General features: G+C 56.2%; 1 protein-coding gene across 1 annotated transcript in view; it reads left to right on the top strand.

Moving 5' to 3' along the window:
* The window catches only part of LOC121275069 (ATP-dependent 6-phosphofructokinase, muscle type-like), a 49354-nt gene extending 37728 nt beyond the window's left edge, over window positions 1-11626 (top strand). The window contains exon 11 of the mRNA XM_041182464.1: window positions 10775-11626. Coding sequence (XP_041038398.1) covers window positions 10775-10922 — 148 coding nt within the window. The 3' untranslated portion in view covers window positions 10923-11626. The remainder of the gene's footprint in view (window positions 1-10774) is intronic.
* Window positions 11627-13711: the final 2085 nt, after the last annotated feature.

Raw genomic sequence — 13711 nt, 5'->3', positions numbered from 1 at the left:
TAGAGGGGAGATCGGAGATGGAGAGAGTAGAGGGGAGATGGAGGGAGTAGAGGGGAGATCGGAGCTGGAGAGAGTAGAGGGGAGCTGGAGAGAGTAGAGGGGAGCTGGAGAGAGTAGAGGGGAGCTGGAGAGAGTAGAGGGGAGCTGGAGAGAGTAGAGGGGAGCTGGAGAGAGTAGAGGGGAGCTGGAGAGAGTAGAGGGGAGCTGGAGAAGAGTAGAGGGGAGCTGGAGAGAGTAGAGGGAGCTGGAGAGAGTAGAGGGGAGCTGGAGAGAGTAGAGGGGAGCTGGAGAGAGTAGAGGGGAGATGGAGAGAGTAGAGGGGAGATGGAGAGAGTAGAGGGGAGATGGAGAGAGTAGAGGGGAGATGGAGAGAGTAGAGGGGAGATGGAGAGAGTAGAGGGGAGATGGAGAGAGTAGAGGGGAGATGGAGAGAGTAGAGGGAGATGGAGATAGTAGAGGGGAGATGGAGATAGTAGAGGGGAGATGGAGATAGTAGAGGGGAGATGGAGAGAGTAGAGGGGAGATGGAGAGAGAGTAGAGGGGAGATGGAGAGAGTAGAGGGGAGATGGAGAGAGTAGAGGGGAGATGGAGAGTAGAGGGGAGATGGAGATAGTAGAGGGGAGATGGAGAGAGTAGAGGGGAGATGGATAGAGTAGAGGGGAGATGGAGAGAGTAGAGGGGAGATGGAGAGAGTAGAGGGGAGATGGAGAGAGTAGAGGGGAGATGGAGAGAGTAGAGGGGAGATGGAGAGAGTAGAGGGGAGCTGGAGAGAGTAGAGGGGAGATGGAGAGAGTAGAGGGGAGATGGAGAGAGTAGAGGGGAGCTGGAGAGAGTTGAGGGGAGATGGAGAGAGTAGAGGGAGATGGAGAGAGTAGAGGGGAAATGGAGAGAGTAGAGGGGAAATGGAGAGAGTAGAGGGGAGATTGGAGATGGAGAGAGTAGAGGGGAGATGGAGAGAGTAGAGGGGAGATGGAGAGAGTAGAGGGGAGATGGAGAGAGTAGAGGGGAGATGGAGAGAGTAGAGGGGAGATGGAGAGAGTAGAGGGGAGATGGAGAGAGTAGAGGGGAGATGGAGAGAGTAGAGGGGAGATGGAGAGAGTAGAGGGGAGATGGAGAGAGTAGAGGGGAGATGGAGAGAGTAGAGGGGAGATGGAGAGAGTAGAGGGGAGATGGAGAGAGTAGAGGGGAGATGGAGAGAGTAGAGGGGAGATGGAGAGAGTAGAGGGGAGATGGAGAGAGTAGAGGGGAGATGGAGAGAGTAGAGGGGAGATGGAGAGAGTAGAGGGGAGATGGAGAGAGTAGACGGAGATGGAGAGAGTAGAGGGGAAATGGACAGAGTAGAGGGGAGATTGGAGATGCAGAGAGTAGAGGGGAGATGGAGAGAGTAGAGGGGAGATGGAGAGAGTAGAGGGGAGATGGAGGAGAGTAGAGGGGAGATGGAGAGAGTAGAGGGGAGATGGAAGAGAGTAGAGGGGAGATGGAGAGGTAGAGGGGAGATGGAGAGAGTAGAGGGGAGATGGAGAGAGTAGAGGGGAGAAGGAGAGAGTAGAGGGGAGATGGAGAGAGTAGAGGGGAGATGGAGAGAGTAGAGGGGAGATGGGAGATGAGAGAGTAGAGGGGAGATGGGGAGATTGGAGAGTGAGGGGAGATTGGAGAGAGTAGAGGGGAGATTGGAGAGAGTAGAGGGGAGATGGAGAGAGTAGGGGGAGATGGAGAGAGTAGAGGGGAAGATGGAGAGAGTAGAGGGGAGATGGAGAGAGTAGAGGGGAGATGGAGAGAGTAGAGGGAGATGGGAGATGGAGAGAGTAGAGGGAGATTGGAGAGAGTAGAGGGGAGATGGAGAGAGTAGAGGGGAGATGGAGAGAGTAGAGGGGAGATGGGGAGAGTAGAGGGGAGATGGAGAGTAGAGGGGAGATGGAGAGAGTAGAGGGGAGATGGAGAGAGTAGAGGGGAGATGGAGAGAGTAGAGGGGAGATGGAGAGAGTAGAGGGGAGATGGAGAGAGTAGAGGGGAGATGGAGAGAGTAGAGGGGAGATGGAGAGAGTAGACGGAGATGGAGAGAGTAGAGGGAGATTGGAGAGAGTAGAGGGGAGATGGAGAGAGTAGAGGGGAGATGGAGAGAGTAGAGGGGAGATGGAGAGAGTAGAGGGGAGATGGAGAGAGTAGAGGAGAGATGGAGAGAGTAGAGGGGAGATGGAGAGAGTAGAGGGGAGATGGAGAGAGTAGAGGGGAGATGGAGAGAGTAGAGGGGAGATTGGAGAGAGTAGAGGGGAGATTGGAGAGAGTAGAGGGGAGATGGAGAGAGTAGAGGGGAGATGGAGAGAGTAGAGGAGATGGAGAGAGTAGAGGGGAGATGGAGGGAATAGAGGGGAGATGGAGGGAATAGAGGGGAGATGGAGGGAATAGAGGGGAGATGGAGGGAATAGAGGGGAGATGGAGGGAATAGAGGGGAGATGGAGTGAGTAGAGGGGAGATGGAGGAATAGAGGGGAGATGGAGGGTAGAGGGGAGATTGGAGATGGAGAGAGTAGAGGGAGATGGAGAGAGTAGAGGGGAGATGGAGAGAGTAGAGGAGATGGAGAGAGTAGAGGGAGATGGAGGGAATAGAGGGGAGATGGAGGGAATAGAGGGGAGATGGAGGAATAGAGGGGAGATGGAGGGAATAGAGGGGAGATGGAGGGAATAGAGGGGAGATGGAGGGAATAGAGGGGAGATGGAGGGAATAGAGGGGAGATGGAGGGAATAGAGGGGAGATGGAGGGAATAGAGGGGAGATGGAGGGAATAGAGGGGAGATGGAGGGAGTAGAGGGGAGATGGAGGGAATAGAGGGGAGATGGAGGGAATAGAGGGGAGATGGAGGGTAGAGGGGAGATTGGAGATGGAGAGAGTAGAGGGGAGATGGAGAGGCAGAGAGTAGAGGGGAGATTGGAGAGGGAGAGAGTAGAGGGGAGATTGGAGAGGGAGAGAGTAGAGGGGAGATTGGAGAGGGAGAGAGTAGAGAGTAGAGGGGAGATGGAGAGAGTAGAGGGGAGATGGAGGGAGTAGAGGGGAGATCGGAGATGGAGAGAGTAGAGGGGAGATGGAGGGAGTAGAGGGGAGATGGAGGGAGTAGAGGGGAGATCGGAGCTGGAGAGAGTAGAGGGGAGATCGGAGCTGGAGAGAGTAGAGGGGAGCTGGAGAGAGTAGAGGGGAGCTGGAGAGAGTAGAGGGGAGCTGGAGAGAGTAGAGGGGAGCTGGAGAGAGTAGAGGGGAGCTGGAGAGAGTAGAGGGAGCTGGAGAGAGTAGAGGGGAGCTGGAGAGAGTAGAGGGGAGCTGGAGAGAGTAGAGGGAGATGGAGAGAGTAGAGGGGAGATGGAGAGAGTAGAGGGAGATGGAGAGAGTAGAGGGGAGATGGAGAGAGTAGAGGGGAGATGGAGAGAGTAGAGGGGAGATGAGAGAGTAGAGGGGAGATGGAGAGAGTAGAGGGGAGATGGAGAGAGTAGAGGAGATGGAGATAGTAGAGGGGAGATGGAGATAGTAGAGGGGAGATGGAGAGAGTAGAGGGGAGATGGAGAGAGAGTAGAGGGGAGATGGAGAGAGTAGAGGGGAGATGGAGAGAGTAGAGGGGAGATGGAGAGTAGAGGGGAGATGGAGATAGTAGAGGGGAGATGGAGAGAGTAGAGGGGAGATGGATAGAGTAGAGGGGAGATGGAGAGAGTAGAGGGGAGATGGAGAGAGTAGAGGGGAGATGGAGAGAGTAGAGGGGAGATGGAGAGAGTAGAGGGAGCTGGAGAGAGTAGAGGGGAGATGGAGAGAGTAGAGGGAGCTGGAGAGAGTTGAGGGGAGATGGAGAGAGTAGAGGGAGATGGAGAGAGTAGAGGGGAATGGAGAGAGTAGAGGGGAAATGGAGAGAGTAGAGGGGAGATGGAGAGAGTAGAGGGGAGATGGAGAGAGTAGAGGGGAGATGGAGAGAGTAGAGGGGAGATGGAGAGAGTAGAGGGGAGATGGAGAGAGTAGAGGGGAGATGGAGAGAGTAGAGGGGAGATGGAGAGAGTAGTGGGGAGATGGAGAGAGTAGAGGGGAGATGGAGAGAGTAGAGGGGAGATGGAGAGAGTAGAGGGGAGATGGAGAGAGTAGAGGGGAGATGGAGAGAGTAGACGGAGATGGAGAGAGTAGAGGGGAAATGGACAGAGTAGAGGGGAGATTGGAGATGCAGAGAGTAGAGGGGAGATGGAGAGAGTAGAGGGGAGATGGAGAGAGTAGAGGGGAGATGGAGAGAGTAGAGGGGAGATGGAGAGAGTAGAGGGGAGATGGAGAGAGTAGAGGGGAGATGGAGAGAGTAGAGGGGAGATGGAGAGAGTAGAGGGGAGATGGAGAGAGTAGAGGGGAGATGGAGAGAGTAGAGGGGAGATGGAGAGAGTAGAGGGGAGATGGAGAGAGTAGAGGGGAGATGGGGAGATGGAGAGAGTAGAGGGGAGATGGGGAGATTGGAGAGAGTAGAGGGGAGATTGGAGAGAGTAGAGGGGAGATTGGAGAGAGTAGAGGGGAGATGGAGAGAGTAGAGGGGAGATGGAGAGAGTAGGGGGGAGATGGAGAGAGTAGAGGGGAGATGGAGAGAGTAGAGGGGAGATGGAGAGAGTAGAGGGGAGATGGAGAGAGTAGAGGGGAGATGGGGAGATGGAGAGAGTAGAGGGGAGATTGGAGAGAGTAGAGGGGAGATGGAGAGAGTAGAGGGGAGATGGAGAGAGTAGAGGGGAGATGGAGAGAGTAGAGGGGAGATGGAGAGTAGAGGGGAGATGGAGAGAGTAGAGGGGAGATGGAGAGAGTAGAGGGGAGATGGAGAGAGTAGAGGGGAGATGGAGAGAGTAGAGGGGAGATGGAGAGAGTAGAGGGGAGATTGGAGAGAGTAGAGGGGAGATGGAGAGAGTAGAGGGAGATGGAGAGAGTAGAGGGGAGATGGAGAGAGTAGAGGGAGATGGAGAGAGTAGAGGGGAGATGGAGAGAGTAGAGGGGAGATGGAGAGAGTAGAGGGGAGATGGAGAGAGTAGAGGGGAGATGGAGAGAGTAGAGGGGAGATTGGAGAGAGTAGAGGGGAGATGGAGAGAGTAGAGGGGAGATTGGAGAGAGTATAGGGTAGATTGGAGAGGGAGAGAGTAGAGGGGAGATTGGAAAGGGAGAGAGTAGAGGGGAGGTTGGAAAGGGAGAGAGTAGAGGGGAAATGGAGAGAATAGAGGGGAGATTGGAGATGGAGAGAGTAGAGGGGAGATGGAGAGAGTAGAGGGGAGATGGAGAGAGTAGAGGGGAGATGGAGAGAGTAGAGGGGAGATGGAGAGAGTAGAGGGGAGATGGAGAGAGTAGAGGGGAGATGGAGAGAGTAGAGGGGAGATGGAGAGAGTAGAGGGGAAATGGTGAGAGTAGAGGGAGATTGGAGATGGAGAGAGTAGAGGGGAGATGGAGATAGTAGAGGGGAGATGGAGATAGTAGAGGGGAGAGGGAGAGAGTAGAGGGGAGATGGAGAGAGTAGAGGGGAGAGGGAGAGAGTAGAGGGGAGATTGGAAAGGGAGAGAGTAGAGGGGAGGTTGGAGGAGGAGAGCGGGAGGGGGGTTTGGAGGAGGAGAGAGAGAGAGGAGGGATTGGAGGAGGAGAGAGAGAGGGGGGATTGGAGGAGGAGAGAGAGAGGGGGGATTGGAGGAGGAGAGAGAGAGAGGGGGGATTGGCGGAGGAGTGAGAGAGAGGCGGGATTGGAGGAGAGAGAGAGAGGGGGGATTGGAGGAGGAGAGAGGGGGGAGATTGGAGGAGGAGAGGGGGGAGATTGGAGGAGGAGAGGGGGGAGATTGGAGGAGGAGAGGGGGGAGATTGGAGGAGGAGAGGGAGGAGATTGGAGGAGGAGAGGGGGGAGATTGGAGGAGGAGAGGGGAGATTGGAGGAGGAGAGGGGGGAGATTGGAGGAGGAGGAGGGAGGATTGGAGGAGGAGAGAGAGAGAGCTTTAGATAGGAGGGGAGGGAAGTACGGAGATGGGGTGGGGAGGAGAAAGATGGGAGAGGGGGGTATCGGGGGAGAGACGGTGGAGGAGTAGAGGGATAGTGCGAGGGTAGAGTGGAGGTGTGGAGGGATAGTGCGAGGGTAGAGTGGAGTTGTGGAGAGATAGTGAGAGGGAGAGAGTGGATGTGTAGAGGGATAGTGAGAGGGAGAGAGTGGAGGTCCGGAGGGATAGTGAGAGGGAGAGAGTGGAGGTCTGGAGGGATAGTGCGAGGGGGAGAGAGTGGAGGTGTGGAGGGATAGCGCGAGGGGTGAGGAGGGTGTGGAGGTGTGGAGGGATAGTGCGAGGGAGAGAGTGGAGATGTGGAGGGATAGTGCGAGGGGAGAGTGGAGGTGTGGAGGGATATTGCGAGGGGAGAGTGGAGGTGTGGAGGGATAGTGCGAGGGGAGAGAGTGGAGGTGTGGAGGGATAGTGCGGGGGAGAGAGTGGAGGTGTGGAGGGATAGTGCGAGGGGAGAGTGGAGGTGTGGAGGGATAGTGCGAGTGGGAGCGTGGAGGTGTGGAGGGATAGTGTGAGGGAGGTGTGGAGGGTTAGTGCGAGGGAGAGAATGGAGGGATAGTGCGAGGGAGAGAGTGGAGGGATAGTGCGAGGGGAGTGTGGAGGTGTGGAGGGATAGAGCGAGGGGAGAGTGGAGTTGTGGAGGGATAGAGCAAGGGGAGAGTGGAGGTGTGGAGGGATAGTGCGAGTGGGAGCGTGGAGGTGTGGAGGGTTAGTGCAAGGGGAGAGAAAGTGGAGGTGTGGAGGGATAGTGCGAGGGGAGAGTGGAGGTGTGGAGTGATAGTGCGAGGGTAGAGTGGAGGTGTGGAGGGGAGAGAGTGGAGGTGTGGAGGGATAGTGCGGGGGAGAGAGTGGAGTTGTGGAGGTATAGTGCAAGGGGAGAGGGGAGGTGTGGAGGGAGAGAGTGGAGATGTGGAGAGATAGTGAGAGGGAGAGAGTGGATGTGTAGAGGGATAGTGAGAGGGAGAGAGTGGAGGTCCGGAGGGATAGTGAGAGGGAGAGAGTGGAGGTGTGGAGGGATAGTGCGAGGGGGAGAGAGTGAAGGTGTGGAGGGATAGCGCGAGGGGTGAGGAGGGTGTGGAGGTGTGGAGGGATAGTGCGAGGGAGAGAGTGGAGGTGTGGAGGGATAGTGCGAGGGGAGAGTGGAGGTGTGGAGGGATATTGCGAGGGGAGAGTGGAGGTGTGGAGGGATAGTGCAAGGGAGAGAGTGGAGGTGTGGAGGGATAATGTGAGGGAGAGAGTGGAGGTGTGGAGGGATAGTGTGAGGGGAGAGAGTGGAGGTGTGGAGGGATAGTGCGAGGGGAGAGAGTGGAGGTGTGGAGGGATAGTGCGGGGGAGAGAGTGGAGGTGTGGAGGGATAGTGCGAGGGGAGAGTGGAGGTGTGGAGGGATATTGCGAGGGGGGAGAGTGGAGGTGTGGAGGGATAGTGCGGGGGAGAGAGTGGAGGTGTGGAGGGATAGTGCGAGGGGAGAGTGGAGGTGTGGAGGGATAGTGCGAGTGGGAGCGTGGAGGTGTGGAGGGATAGTGTGAGGGAGGTGTGGAGGGTTAGTGCGAGGGAGAGAATGGAGGTATGGAGGGATAGTGCGAGGGGAGAGTGGAGGTGTGGAGGGATAGTGCGAGGGGAGAGAGTGGAGGTGTGGAGGGATAGTGCGAGGGGAGAGTGGAGGTGTGGAGGGATAGTGCGAGGGGAGAGAGTGGAGGTGTGGAGGGATAGTGCGAGGGGAGAGAGTGGAGGTGTGGAGGGATAGTGCGAGGGGAGAGTGGAGGTGTGGAGGGATAGTGCGAGGGGGGAGAGAGTGGAGGTGTGGAGGGATAGTGCGAGGGGGGAGAGAGTGGAGGTGTGGAGGGATAGGCCAGGGGAGTGGGGAGGTAGTGGAGGGGAATGCGCGGAGGTGCGGGGGAGCCGAGTGCAGCCTCTGTGAGGGACACTGATTCCAGTAAAACCCTGGGAGCTTCCAAACTGACCCTCGAAGACAGACCCTGTCCACCTGTAACTACCTCCCCCTCCCTGAGTGCAACAGGGGGAGGCCATTCAGCCCCTCTCCCTCCTCCTCGAAGCCTGTTACACAGGAACAGGAGGAGGCCATTCAGCCCCTCTCCTCGTGTCTGCTACACAGGAACAGGAGGAGGCCATTCAGCCCCTCTCCCTCCTCCTCGAAGCCTGTTACACAGGAACAGGAGGAGGCCATTCAGCCCCTCTCCTCGTGTCTGCTACACAGGAACAGGAAGAGAGAGTTCCTGACTCCCACTGCACCCCCACCCCGAACCAGGAAGCACTTCCCCCGACGTCAGCACCGAACCAGCCTGGCCCTGGTTTTGTGGGCTAGTGCCCCCCACCCCCCCACACTCCCTGGGGATCGTTCTGGGGGAACCTGTCCTGTCCCCTTCCCCCAACAAGGCCGACAGATCCCAGAACTGGAGCGTGGTTCCTCCAGATGTTTGGGGGGTGGTGGGGAGGGAAGTGTGTGTACGTGTGTTTGGGGGGGGGTGGGGTAATGGGGGGCGGTGGTGGGGGGCTTGATATAACCATTCAGGGTCAACCCAAGAGTGCCTGCTCGCTCGGAGTGGGTGGGCTGGGGTGGGATCTGTGGGGTTGTGTATGTACGAGGCTGGAGTGCCCCCCCCCACCTCCCACCAATCCCGGTCCCCCCTCGCTCTAGGGGGGATGTCGAGGGTCTGGGAGGGGGTGCGGAGGGAGATTGACCAGAACGGGACCCCGGGGGGGAGGGGGGTGATGAGGGGACTGGAGAAGCTGGGATTGTTCTCCTTAGAGCGGAGAAGGTTAAGGGAGGTGGTGGGGTGGGGTGGGGGGGGGAGATTGAATCGAGACGTTCAAAATCACGAAGGGGGAGGGGGTTTGGGGTAGAGTAGAGAGAGGGAGGGACTGTTTCCAGTGGTGGGAGGGTCGGTAACCAGAGGGGGAGACAGATGGAAGAGAATCGGTAACAGAACCAGAGGGTGGGGGGAGAATTAATTTTTTACACAGCACCTGCCTAAATGTACCTTCTCTCTCTCCCTCTCTGTCTCTCTCTCTGTCTCTCTGTCTCTCTCCCTGTCTCTGTCTCTCTCTCTGTCCCTGTCTCTCTCTGTCCCTGTCTCTCTCTGTCCCTGTCTCTGTCTCTCTCTGTCCCTCTCTCTCTCTGTCCCTGTCTCCCTCTATCCCTGTCTCTGTCTCTTTCTCTGTCTGTCCCTGTCTCTCTCTGTCTCTCTGTTTCTCTGTGTCCTTGTCTCTCTCTCTGTCCCTGTCTCTCTCTCTGTCCCTGTCTCTGTCTCTCTCTCTGTCTCTCTCTGTCCCTGTTTCCCTCTCTGTCTCACTATCTCCCTCTCTGTCCCTGTCTCTCTCTGTCCCTGTCTCTCTCTGTCTCTCTGTCTGTCCCTCTCTCTCTGTCTCTGTCTCTCTGTCTCTCTCTGTCTCTCTCTCTCTCTCTGTCCCTGTCTCTCTCTCTGTCCCTGTATCTCTCTCTGTCCCTGTATCTCTCTCTCTCTCTCTGTCCCTCTCTCTGTCGCTCTCTCGCTCTCTCTCCCTCGCTCTCTCCCTCACGCTCCCTCTCTCTCTGTCTCTGTATCTCTCTCTCTCTCTCTGTATCTCTCTCTCTCTCTCTCTCTCTGTCCCTCTCTCTGTCGCTCTCTCGCTCTCTCTCGCTCTGTCGCTCTCTCTCTGTCTCTCTCTCTCTCTGACCCTTTCTCGTTCTCTCTCCCTCTCCCTGTTTCTCTCTCTCTCCCCCTGTTTTTCTCTGTCCCTCTCTCTGTCCCTCTCTCTGTCCCTCTCTCTGTCCCTCTCTCTGTCCCTCTCTCTGTCCCTCTCTCTGTCCCTCTTTCTATCTCTGTCCCTCTCTCTCTGTCCCTCTCTCTCTGTCCCTCTCTCTGTCTCTCTCTCTCTCTCTGTCCCTCTCTCTCTGTACCTCTCTCTCTGTACCTCTCTCTCTGTACCTCTCTCTGTACCTCTCTCTCTCTCTCTGTCTCTGTCTCTGTCTCTCTCTCTGTCCCTCTCTCTCTGTACCTCTCTCTGTACCTCTCTCTCTCTGTCTCTGTCTCTCTCTGTACCTCTCTTTCTCTCTCTGTCTCTGTCTCTGTCTCTCTCTCTCTGTCCCTCTCTCTCTGTCCCTCTCTCTCTGTCCCTCTCTCTGTCTCTTGCTCTGTCTCCCTCTGTCCCTCTCTCTCTGTCTCTCTCTCTCTGTACCTCTCTCTCTGTACCTCTCTCTGTACCTCTCTCTCTCTCTCTGTCTCTGTCTCTGTCTCTCTCTCTGTCCCTCTCTCTCTGTACCTCTCTCTGTACCTCTCTCTCTCTGTCTCTGTCTCTGTCTCTCTCTCTGTACCTCTCTTTCTCTCTCTGTCTCTGTCTCTGTCTCTCTCGCTGTCCCTCTCTCTCTGGCCCTCTCTCTGTGCGTCTCTCTCTCTCTCTCTCTGTCTCTGTCTCTCTCTCTCTCTCTGTCCCTCTCTCTCTGTCTCTCTCTCTCTGTCCCTCTCTCTCTGTCCCTCTCTCTCTGTCCCTCTCTCTGTCTCTTGCTCTGTCTCCCTCTGTCCCTCTCTCTCTGTCCCTCTCTCTCTGTCCCTCTCTCTCTGTCCCTCTCTCTCTGTCTCTCTCTCTCTGTCCCTCTCTCTCTCTCTCTCTGTCTCTGTCTCTCTCTCTGTCCCTCTCTCTCTGTCCCTCTCTCTCTCTCTCTCTGTCTCTGTCTCTCTCTCTGTCCCTCTCTCTCTGTCCCTCTCTCTGTCTCTCGCTCTGTCTCCCTCTGTCCCTCTCTCTATCTCTCCTGACAGGCATCGTCTCCCCAAGGACCAGTGGTGGTTGAAACTTCGCCCCATGTTAAAGGTCCTAGCCAAGTATAAGGTGGGAATGGAGATCTCTGAACAGGCAGAGATGGAGCACGTGATGCACAAGAGAACACCAGTCGCAGCCAAGCGCTGAGAGGAGAGCGAGGGGGCAGAGCTGGACTTCCCACCCTCCCCAAGTACCCCCCACAACCAGACAGCCTCGAAAGTGGGCAAACAGGAGGATGTTCAGTTAGCAGCAGATCAGAGTCTGTCCTAGTTCCCCGAAAATACAGACACTCTCCCCCTCCCCCGCTCCCTCCCTCTCCCTCCCTCCCTCCGTCTCCCTCTCCCTCCCTCCGTCCCTCTCCCTCCGTCCCTCCCCCTCCCTCTCCCTCCCTCCCTCCCTCTCACCCACTCCCTCTCCCCCACTCCCTCTCCCTCCCTCCCCCATTCTCTCTCTCTCTCTCTCATCCTCCCTCCCACTATATAACCCTGCTCTACCCATTCAGCCCATCTGCTCTGTGCTGGTGCTTCTGCCCCACATGAGCCTTCTCCACCCCACCCCGCTCCACCTCACCCCCATCACCATACCCTCCTATCCCTCCCTCCCTCGTGTGTTCATCCAGCTTCCCCCCAACCCCACCCCCCCCCACCTTCAATATATCGACACTATTCACCTCGACCACTCCCCGCGGGAGCGAGTCCCACATTCTCCCCGCTCTCTGGGGGAGTTCTCCTGAATTCCCCCGATAGGATTTATTAGTGACCGTCTTATATTGATGACCCCCCTAGCTGCATGTTTACAGTTGTCAAACAGAGAACTCTGAAATAAGGTTAATAAAACTTTATCAGCTTCGACAAGGCCGATTCTGTCTCTTATTGTGTGATGTTTTTAAGAGTTATTTGATGGGGATTTTGCGCCACACACACCAGTGCCAGGCAATGACCATCTCCAACAAGAGAGAATCCAACCATCAGCCCCCTTGATGTTCAATGGCATCACCATCGCTGAATCCCCCACTATCAACATCCTGGGGGTTACCATTGACCAGAAACTGAACTGGGACCAGCCATATAAACACTGTGGCTACAAGAGCAGGTTAGAGAGGCTGGGAATCCTGCGGAGAGTCACTCACCTCCTGACTCCCCCCCCCACAGCCTGTCCACCATCTACAAGGCACAAGTCAGGAGTGGGATGGGACACTCCCCACTCGCCTGGATGAGTGCGGCTCCCACAACACTCGAGAAGCTCGACACCGTCCAGGACAAAGCAGCCCCCGCTCGATGGGGCACCCCATCCACAAACATTCACTCCCTCCACCACCACCACCGACGCACAGGGGCAGCAGTGTGTGTACCATCTACAAGATGCACTGCAGCAACTCACCAAGGGCTCCTTCGACAGCGCCGCCCAAACCCACCACCTCTACCATCTAGAAGGGCGAGGGCAGCAGACACATGGGGAACACCACCACCTGCAAGTTCCCCTCCCAGCCACTCACCATCCCGACTTGGGAATATATCGGCCGTTCCTTCACTGTCGCTGGGTAAGCAGAGTGTGAGACTTTGTTGAGCTGAGGGATTCGTCTTTCTAAAAAAAAATCAAACATTGTATTTAACTGCAAGTACTGATTAAATTCGAAGTCTCACCCAGGGGATAGAAGCTATTCACTGGCAGCAGCTGAAATAGTTCATTAAGGAAACTGCTAGTCCCTTTGTCTCGAACATACAAATTCAGACAGTCTCAACGCTACCAGCACTGAGTGTGCGGCCTCAACGGAGTGTGAGAGTTTGGTGAGCCGAGGGAGTTCGGTGAGGAGGGGAGGGAGGTGATCCTTTGCTTTTTCTCACTTTTTCACCCTCTAGGAACAAGTCCTCGCTCTACCATGGGGGAAGAAGCTAGCTGTTCGGTGAGTACCCGGGTATGTGGCCAAGGTCTATTCTATTCCTAAGGTTTAAAAAATGGGACAGGAGTTTGCGATAAGATTAGTAAATATATGAATAGCAAATACGTCATTGAATAAAATGATGTAAACACATGAGTATGGCAGGACAGATCATGTGTGGGATGCAGCATGTGGGAGCTCCTGGATAATGTTGTAAGTATTTGCAGCTCGAGGAACCTCGGCTCAGAGTCATCGAGCTGGAGGCTGAGCTGCAGACACTGCGACACATCGGGTGAGGGGGGGGGAGTCGGGGGGGTGGTGGAGAAAGTTACTCTGGATGCTTTGTACCAGGAGGCAGTCACACCCGTCCGGATAGAGGCTTCTGATTTGGTCAGCAGTCAGGGTCCGGAGGGCGTGACCTTTAGCTGAGGTAGGTAAGGGGACCAGGAGTGTCAGCCTCTGCAATGGTCCAACAGGGCTTGCGGCGCGCTCAGCTTGCTTGGGTGAGAGAAGGGGCCGCCGGGTGGATGTGCAAGCTGACCATGGCACCGTGGTACAGGAAGCCCGTTCAAGCAGGGGGAACTAAAAAGGAACATAGTGGTAGTAGGGGACGGTATAGTGAGGGGGGATTGACACTGTCATCTGCAGCAAAGAGCGAGAGTCCGGACGGCTCTGTTGCCTGCCTGGTTCCAGGGTTCGGGAACCCTGCTGAGGGCTGGGGAGGAACTCGCTGTGGGAGGGGGAAGGGTCCGGTGGTCGTGGTCCGTGTAGATACCAACGACACAGGCAGGGTGAGGGAGGAGGCTCTACAGAGTCGGTGTGAGGAGCTAGGCACCAAACTAAGAAGCAGAACCTCGAAGGTCATCATTCCTGGGTTATTACCCGAGCCACGTGCAAATCGGCCCAGGACAGATAAGATGAGAGACACGAATGTGTGGGGGAAGTGGGTTCCGGTTTGTGGGGCACTGTCATTGGCACAGGGACTGGCATCCTTGAAGTCGGATAAGTCACCAGGGCCGAATGGATTGTGTCCCAGGCTGTTGAAGGAAGCCAGAAA

The sequence above is a fragment of the Carcharodon carcharias genome, assembly GCF_017639515.1.
Source record: "Carcharodon carcharias isolate sCarCar2 chromosome X unlocalized genomic scaffold, sCarCar2.pri SUPER_X_unloc_1, whole genome shotgun sequence".
In the NCBI taxonomy this organism is placed as follows: Eukaryota; Metazoa; Chordata; class Chondrichthyes; order Lamniformes; family Lamnidae; genus Carcharodon; species Carcharodon carcharias.
This window is presented reverse-complemented; position numbering and strand designations above follow the sequence as displayed.